At 42.8% G+C, this 9099-nt stretch overlaps 1 protein-coding gene across 1 annotated transcript; it reads right to left on the reverse strand.

The window, feature by feature from the left end:
* Positions 1–4309: 4309 nt before the first annotated feature.
* On the reverse strand, positions 4310–8513 carry TLR7 (toll like receptor 7). The gene has a single exon (XM_090264308.1). The coding sequence runs from the start codon at positions 8481–8483 to the stop codon at positions 5349–5351; it is 3135 nt and encodes a 1044-aa protein (XP_090120434.1). The 5' UTR covers positions 8484–8513; the 3' UTR covers positions 4310–5348.
* Between the last annotated feature and the right edge of the window lie 586 nt (positions 8514–9099).

Here is a 9099-nt window from a genome sequence, read left to right on the forward strand (position 1 = left end):
ATGGAGCTGTGACTCAGTTGGCCACGCGCCCCTGTCTCTACCTAAATGCATCCAGTGTACTTGGCCAAGCTGTCTGCAGGTTTCACCCTGAACAGAACTGCCAACTCTATATAGCTCATTACGTCCCCCCCCAAACAAGGGCCAAGTGGGAAGCAATTTGAGTTGAAGTGCAGCTCCACTCCCTCACAGTGGGTTAAGAGCGCCAAGAGTTAAACACAGAAGGAGAACAAGGAGTTGAGTGCCACCAGGGGCTCAGACTTTCCTTGCTGAAGTGATCCCAAAGGAAGACGTGGCGCTTCCCTAACTGGGGTTTGTAGACCATCTGCTTCAGAAGCACCTGGGCCAATTCCAGAAATGCAGATTCCTGCACCCCAGAGACCAGGATCTCTGGTGTGTGGGCCTGGAATCTACATGGTTTCCAAGATCCCTGGGTGATTTCAGTTCCCAGTAAAATTGGAGAAGCAACTGGATTGGTCGGACAGAAGAGGGGCAGTTTGGGGTAGGGACATTCACTTCCTCTGTGATGTTGGGCACTTGACTTAACCCCTCTGATCCCACCTTGAACTTTGTGTTGACCTATCATCTTTAAGATGGAGCTCCTAATCCCAGCCTCACAGAGGTTGTGTGAAGACTTAATGCAATAAATGAATAATTGAATTTGCATTTGCTGCTTAATGAACATGACTTCCTTCCCTTCTCCTTTTCCACCACACGCTGCTCAGTAACATTGTCCAGCTCCCAGTGACTCCACCTTACACCCTTCTTCCTAAGATCCTCCTCTCTCTTCCCTCACCCTGGTATTCCCTTTGGGGGCCCGCCCTCAGGAGTTGGAGCCGAATGTGTGATTATTTTAAAATCTATCCTCTCCATTCAGAACATGCTTCCTGTGCTCTGTCTACTTAGGTGGCTTGTTCTGGGGAGTTGATCATCCCACAGATTAATCTATCATGATGTGTTAATGCACAAGAGTAATGTGTTAAAACAATCCCTGGCAGGTTATAAATTAACTGGGTATTTCAATTATGATGCTTCCATCAAAAGGCAACAAATCATGGGAAGTGCAGACTTAGGAGAGAGAGCTGGGCCATGTAAACCATTTTTATTTAATGGCTATGACCTGGTTACAGAGTCCTGCTCGGTGGGCCTCCCTTGTTCCAGGGTGGCTGCAGGCCAGCACACTAATTCTAATGCCAAAACCATGGGCCTCAGATAGCGGTTCATGGAGATATCACTACAAAGTTCCATTGTCCAAGATATCAACTCATGCAATTAACTATTATAAAAGCCCCTGGAATCCACGAGCCACTGCACTTCTTGGCCGTGAGGAATGAAGCAGTCACGTGTACCATACCAGACAAGTGTGGCATCCCAGCTGGCTGTTGCTGCCTGGCCTTAGCCTCACGGGTAGCCACTGTCCAGAATAATACTGAGAGCCACTTCTCATGTATGGAAGCAACTGCCCACCTCACCCTGTCCACTGGTGGCTCTAGGGATGTCCTTTTCTCCCCCAGATCCTAGTAGATTGTTTCTGAAGGGTGCTCGTTGTGGGACACAGTGACTCAAACCTGCTTGGTTAGTTTAATTCTGGGCTCTTCCAAAACATTTAATAATATAAATCACCAAAGGGGAGAAGGAAGATAGACATAGATATACTCATATGTAAAGAAATACCACCACTGAAGTATCATGGCAAACATATTAGAAATTAATTACAACCCGAGATTAGGGTAATCTTAAAGGCAGTGCACCAGGTTGTATTTAGTTTCTTAACTCACATGCTTAACAGTTGACATAAGTAGAAGGAACATGAATTTGAATGTGGCAGGGAGTCCGGCTGGAGCCACCCAGGGCAGGTTTCACTGGGTCCATTCTAGAAGGTGGTGCTCATTGAAGCAGGTGGGGAATTACTGCATGTCTGTGGGAAAGAGATCAGTTTTAAACCCAAGTACACACAAAACCACTGCTTCCGAACAAGAGCATCCACCTGCAACAACAGCTTTCTCTTTGTCCATGTGCATTACATGAGAGTCACCATGGGTGCCTAAAGCCAAAAGGGAAACTGAGCAGGAGGGGGAGGCAAGGTGAGATGGAAAAGATATAAAACCTACAACAATGTGAAACTGCCCCATTGCAATTTCATTGTCACCAGCATGGATGGCCCCTATGTCACCAGGCCTTTTTCCACCCAGTCCCATCGTGAGTTTGAGACTTTTCCCTCTCTTTTTAACCCTTCCCCTCCAGTATGTTAATTGGTTGGCTGAGTGGCTTCCCATTCTCCTTCATTGCATTAATTCAGTGAAATGGATTAATTTTTCGTCCAAAGCACATGTCCTTCCGAGTTCCCCTCCATTGGTCATTTCCCTCCCACACTGCTATTTGTATTCAGGAGATACAGGTAAAGCCCAGTTTCTTAGGGTCAAGGGCTCAATCTTCCAGCAGAGGCAACTGGTGGCATGCCCCGTTACTCACTATGCCTGAGGCCTGGCACCCCAGAGCTCTAAGGGAGGGATGAGCTCCCACACTCTGTCTAGTACATATGCCCCATAACCAGTGTTCTCGGCATGTGCAGAAGAGATGGATGACAAAGTGAACCTTATCCCCATCCCTGTTTAAAAATTGGCTCATAAATACCTTGAAGGATATGCAACCTGGTTCTCCATGGTTAGGATGAGGAGGAGGAGGTAAATAAAAAGCCTGTCTTGTGTGATGGTAGGGGGAAGCCTCACAAAAAAGAACCGTGTGTATCCTTGCTGTCCCCATTGGAGCTTCTTTGGAGGCTGGGGAACAAGACGTTCACATTCTCAAGTCATGTACTCTGTGTCCCCTGACGACATTTAAGAGATCATCTAGACCTGAGAGTGTTCAGACAGATAGAGTTGGAAGCAGATGTGAGGATGGGTTCAAGAGAACGTGACTCAGGAACACGGCTATGATCAGGCGCCTCCCTGCTCTCCTCTACAGACGGCAGACAAGTGCTTTGCCTTCTCATCAGTCACAATGTTTGCCCTGCCTAATGCCTCCCTTGTCTTGGATACTGAAAAGCCCAAGTCTTGCTGAGGCACAGTATCCATCGGAAAAGGAAGTACACACCCTGGCCAGGTTCAGGGTTGAATGGGGCTGGGAGTCAAGCCTTGATGGAAGAGTGGGATTTATGGAGAATCATGGGCCCCTTCCAGAGAAGAGCCAAGCAGAAGCAAGTCCGTGGAGAAGCAGCACATTCAGAGCTTTGCAGGCAACCTGGCAGTCACACTGTCCTGGTAGCCTGAGTTGGTGGCTTTTGATCTGAGCCATCTATGAGTGGCTCCAGTCATACAGAACTCCACAGAGGGTCCTCAGAAGGTTAAGAGAGGGACTTGTTGATATTCCAAAGGAATTAAAACTCAAAGCATCTGTTCATGCGGTTTTGGTCATTTTCTACAACAAACTGCTTACACATAGAGCTTCATGTCAAAATACACGGTGGTTTCTAAGTTGTGTTATTTTCAGTTTCCCTCACTCTTGATGCATTTCAGAAGATGTTTAAGTTGTCCTCAAGTGCTTTATGGCTTCTAAATTGCTAAAATAGCTTAAACTTCATGCATTTATGTGTCTTAAATGAATAAAAGTTATGGTGGCCAAAAGCCAGTTGTCTATGTTATTATTTTTGTTTTCATGGAAGAAAGGAGGCATCGATAAGTACAGAAGTTGTCAACTGGTTGGCTCTGGCAACTTAACCCTCTCTCTGTTCATTCCAGAGATTAATTTGGGAATCCGTGACCCTTCGTAATTGATTGCATGTCCTTTGGAAATAATTCATATACTATGTATTTACAACCATACTTACAGTTAAACCTGTGGCATTTCCATCTATGAGGAAAATACAGTAGCTCCCAACTAATGAGCTCATGTGAATTTCAACCCAGTTGAAAGTATGCATGTCTTCGGAATGTCTTGGTCCTCTCTGTCACTTTTGAGATGTAAAGTTGAAGTTTAAGACTGAAGCTTTCTCAGTCTTAAGGTCTTTAAACCTCAGTTTTTCCTCCCTCATTCCTCCACCCCCAAATTTTAAAGAAAGTCATATCATTGTCATCCCTGTCTGATAACTATAAAGAAATGCATGCTCTTGGGTCCTCTTCGAAAGCTTACCATCAAAACCATCTAATGTCGATGGATCAAGTTTGCAGTCACTTATAAATAAACAGCATTAGTTAACAAAGTGGTTTGAAAGATCTTTGAATGAGGCAGTTTTACTTTGGACAAAGTACTTTACAATACAGATAAAAATATTTGTGTTAGCTCAGGCTGCTATAATAATACACCATAGACCAGGTGGCTTAAACAACAAACATTTATTTCTCACAGTTCTGGAGGGTGAAAATCCAGGATCAGAGTGCTGGTGTGGTCTGGTTCTGGTGAGGATCATCTCCTGCACTGCAGACTCTGTTGATTTCTCTTTGTATCCGCACGTGGTAGGAAGACAATGAGCTAGTTCTTTGGCTTCTTCTTACAAGGGCACTAATCCCCTCACGAAGACTCCACTTTCAGGATCTTATCCCCTCCTAAAGGCCCTGACTTCGAACACCATCCCACAGAAGGTTAGGACTCCAGCCTATGAATTTTAGGGGGAGCAAACAAAAAAGTCCATACAATATTTAAGCAGATAAATTATCATCAAAGGTAAAGAGCATCACTCTGTATGAAAGTAGATCACTTTAATTCTTTTTCCATTTGTAGATAGATTATGCCCATCAATGGTAAAGATGCTTCTTACTATTTCCCCACGGACCCCAAGACAGGCCCAAGGGAGAAAAGCGAGTGGTATTTTGACAGGTAGCAACTGCCTGCTGTGTACCAACACATGGTCTGCAGAGAGGGGGCGCTAGATGACACTGAAGTAATTAATCGGGGAGCTAACTGGGTTTTTATAGCACTAACTCGGGTACATTTTGATGTCATATAGACAGACCCCAAGCATTTCTTACCCTATTTATATACATACCAATACTTAAGGGTGGAAGTGTAGTTCTTAAGTTTGTGGTCATGTGTCTATTTAATAATCACAATTATAAGAGAAGCAGAGCCCCAACTCCTCTACTTGCTACCATGTTCCCAATAGGGTTTTATACAGGAGCAGAAGGGAGAGACTCAAGTGCCAACGGAAGCATAGAGAGATAGGAAAGACAGCTCAATGCATTACATAAATCCCATTTTCCCAATTCCTTTGTCATATATTGGTGAAGCTTTTCTGATGTTGGCAAGCCCAAGTACTGGAGAACTTTAAAACCACTCTTGGAGAGACATCTTTGAGAAAATCTAGGCAGCCAAGCTTCTCCTTCACAAGTTAGGCAGTCACATTTTGCAAAGAAGAGCTAGACTGTCTCTTTGAACACCCGGCTGTAGGTCACATGATTGTCTGTGGCCAGGGCATTTTTTAGACACTGCCAGAAGTATGGGTGAGCCTGTGGGTTTGTTGGCCACTCAAGGACAGAACTCCTACAGAGCCTCTTCCGGAGTTGGAGGAACTTGGACTTCTGAAGGGGCTTCTCAAGGAATATCAAGATAATTACATCCACTTTTTCATCCATGAGCCTCTGATGGGACAAATAAAAGGCTATCTTAAAATTCTCAGTCTTGGCATACTTGTCTGTCATCACAAACACTGTCTTTTTGCTAAGCTGTATGCTCTGGGACAGGTTTTCCAGAACCGGCTGCCCTGGTAACCAGTCTCTTTCCTCGAGACATAAATTAAAATGTTTCTCTCTTGGGTCTTCCAACTTGGCCACCAGCTCATCCAAAACCCACTCTGTCACTGCTGGGTCTTTAGTATCATACACAATAAAAGCATCATAGCAGGAGTCTGGGGATATCAGGCGTTGATATCCCTTTATTTTGGCCTTCCAGAAATGATAACTATACCACACATCCCAGAAATAGAGGTGGCTTGCTGTCATAACCACCATTAGAAAGAGAGCTGCTGAGATGGAGAGAGAAAACAGAATCAAGTTAGTCAGATCTAACTCACAGGTATACAGATCCAGAGAGACCACACTTTGGCCCTTGTGTGCTCCTGGCCCCACACAAGTCACATCCGTGGCCAAGTGAGGAATAGTCACCTCTGTATGGTTAACCCACCAGACAAACCACACGGCATCACAGGTGCACAAGAACCGATTATGATGCAATAGCAGCATCTCCAGATTGTTGAGGACATTTTCTGGAAAGCTTGTCTTTTGTATAACCTGGATTTTATTTGAGCTGAGGTCCAGATATCGCAACTGGAAAGCACCTTGTAGGAAATATTTTGTCAGACACCTAATTTGATTATTGTGAAGAATAAGTTTCTTAAGACTGCTGGAACAGTTGGATAATCTGTCAGGGACAGTCTTCAGCCGGTTGTAGCTGAGGTCCAAAGTTTCTAGATTCTTCAGATACTGGAGTTCCTCCCAATGGAAAGACGTGAGCCCATTTTTGACCAAAAAGAGAGTCGTTAGATTTGGAGGCATACCATCAAAAACTCCAGAAGGCAAGAAACTAAGGGAATTTGCAGAGATGTCTAATTCCCGTAAGTTGATCAGATTCTTGAAGAAATTTAAGTATCTGTCATCACCATCTCTCCATAAAATATCTAAATGATTTCCTCTGAATTCCAGAGTGCTAAGAGATTCGCTCTCCATGGTCCTGCTAGTGGAGGTAGAGATATCATTGTTGTTCATCATCAGTTTCCTGAGAAACTTGAGGTTCTTGGTAAAGTTTAGCATGTGAGTAATTCCTTCTGATTGAAAATAATGGCTGTTACTACTTATATCTAGAACTTCCAGGCTGTGTAGCCCCTCAAATGCTGTGGAGTAGAGTAAATCAAGCCGGTTGTTAGAGAAGTCCAAATATTTCAACTCCACTAAAGGCTGAAATTCACTGCCATTAAGAGCTTGGCCAATGGTATTTCCAGACAAGTTTAGGCATTTGAGGAAAGAAAGATGCTGAAAATCAGAGGACTTGATAAAAAATATATTATTTCTACTTAGGTCCAAGGTCTGTCCATACTTGTAACACTCTTCATCAAAATGCAAGAAAGGAGTTTCTTTGTTTTTGAATCGGCAACTCCTTGCATACTCATCATATCTGAAATAATGTAATGCTTCAAAGACCTGGAGCCCATGAGCTCCTACAGAAGTTCTGGTGTTAGAACAGAAGCCAACGTCACTTGAATCTCCTGAAGGTGATATTTTATTCACTGAAAGATCTATCACTTTCAATGTTTTAAATTGTTCAAATACACTGAGGTTAGCAATTTTTATAAAGTTAGTGCCAAGATCAAGAACTTCAAGATTGGGAAGAGAAAGTAATGGGGAGAGGTTAATGAATTCTAGCTCCTTAAAGACGTATCCTTTGATCTGCAAAACTTTCAGGCTTTTTAGTGAGGAAAATGTATCTGAGAGTTTCATATGTGCACGATAGACCTGAAGTTCATAATTGAAAGACAGATCCAATCGGACAAGGTTGTGCAGATGATGCAAAAATTGGGCATCCTCCATTTCTCTAGCCAAGAAGTTTTGGGAAAGATCGAGTTCCTTAAGTTTGTTAAGGTTTTTAAACCAGCTTTGGGGCACAGACTGAAGAGAGTTACTGTGCAGACGTAAAACTTGTAATTCTGTCAATGCATCAAAGGCATTTACATGGATCTGTAGGGCAGAATTATTTTCACAGGGGGTACAAGGAAATGGGACATTATAGCAACGAGGGCAGTTTCCACTTAGGTCAAGAATTTGCAGTTGATTGAGGTTATTAAAATCATCTTCTTGGATGTTCACAATGATGTTGTTATAAAGATAGAGTTCTGTTAAAGTAGGTGGCAAAACAGTGGGGACGGTTGTAATATTGTTATCTTTCAGGGAGAGCAATTTTAAATTCGGCAGTTTTCGGAAAGCATCTTTTTCGATATAAAATGAAACATTACAGGGATTGCGATAATAGCAATTTTGGCCCAGGTAGAGCTTTTCTATGTTGACCAGTCCTGTTAGATTATTTGTGTTGATCGAGAAGATGTTGTTGGCTTCAAGGCTCAGCAGCTCTAAGCTGGGAGGAAGATCCTGCGGTATTTCTAGAAGCTGGTTTCCATCCAGGTAAAGGGATTTTAAATAAGTGAGTCTACTAAAGCTTCTTGGCTTAATGTGCAGCCTTCTGTTGCAAATATTATCTTTTGGCCCCAGTCGAATAGGTACACAGTTGCATCTGAAATCAATCTCTACCAGCTGGTCTAGCTGGTGGAAGGAGGCTGGAGAGATGTCTGGTATGTGGTTAATGGTGAGAGTGAGGTTGGTGGTGTTGGTGGGAATACCTCCAGGAATCTCCGTCAAATGCTTGTCGGTGCAGTCTACAACCACTTGGAAATGTGGATCATCCCGACTGACATCACAGGGCAGAGTTTTAGGAAACCATCTAGCCCCAAGTCTGGAAATTAGGATCATGTTAAAAAGGAGAAGGAATGGTCTCTTCAGTGTCCACATTGGAAACACCTAAAAGTTTAAGAAAGAACAAGTCACCATTCTAAAATATAACAAGAATCAGAATTGAAAATTTCCACTCGCTATCTCTCATTTGCTATATTTTAAAATAAAAAGCTCAGCTGTTTTCTCAATTGTTTAAACAGCATCCTCCACCCATGACTATATTTGTCAATCACTGAGGTTAATTATAATTTAGTCACATATTTAGCTTTTAGATTCTTAGCTTTTCAGTTATATATCTTTTAAGATGGTAGAAGGGGCATTTTCCTATTCATCATTATCTAAACGCTATCAAAGTGTGAAGTTTGAAGGGTAAAGGAATGTAAAAATACAAATACATCTGAGAAGAAAAACATATTAAGACTAGTGTTTGTTAATCCTGCTCTGCTATACATTACAAGAGTCTTTCGCAATATTCAAGCCTCTTAATATTTTAAGTAGGGCCACAAAGGAGATCCATTAGCCTCATTTTTACAGATTAAGACACACATAGTTCAGTGATATTAGCTGATTTGCCCAAGGTCACCCAACTCCTGACATTTTGGCACTGCCATTCTATACTCTGGCTTTCCTCTTGGATATTTTTGGAAATCATCTCCAAGCTGATTCTGGGATG

This window comes from Furipterus horrens, unplaced genomic scaffold (assembly GCF_987537825.1).
Source record: "Furipterus horrens unplaced genomic scaffold, mFurHor1.1.pri manual_scaffold_17, whole genome shotgun sequence".
Lineage (NCBI taxonomy): Eukaryota > Metazoa > Chordata > Mammalia > Chiroptera > Furipteridae > Furipterus > Furipterus horrens.

What these genes read in the sequence shown, in the direction of transcription:
- TLR7 (XM_090264308.1), bottom strand. Translation starts at nt 8,483, where the DNA reads ATGTGGACACTGAAGAGACCATTCCTTCTCCTTTTTAACATGATCCTA.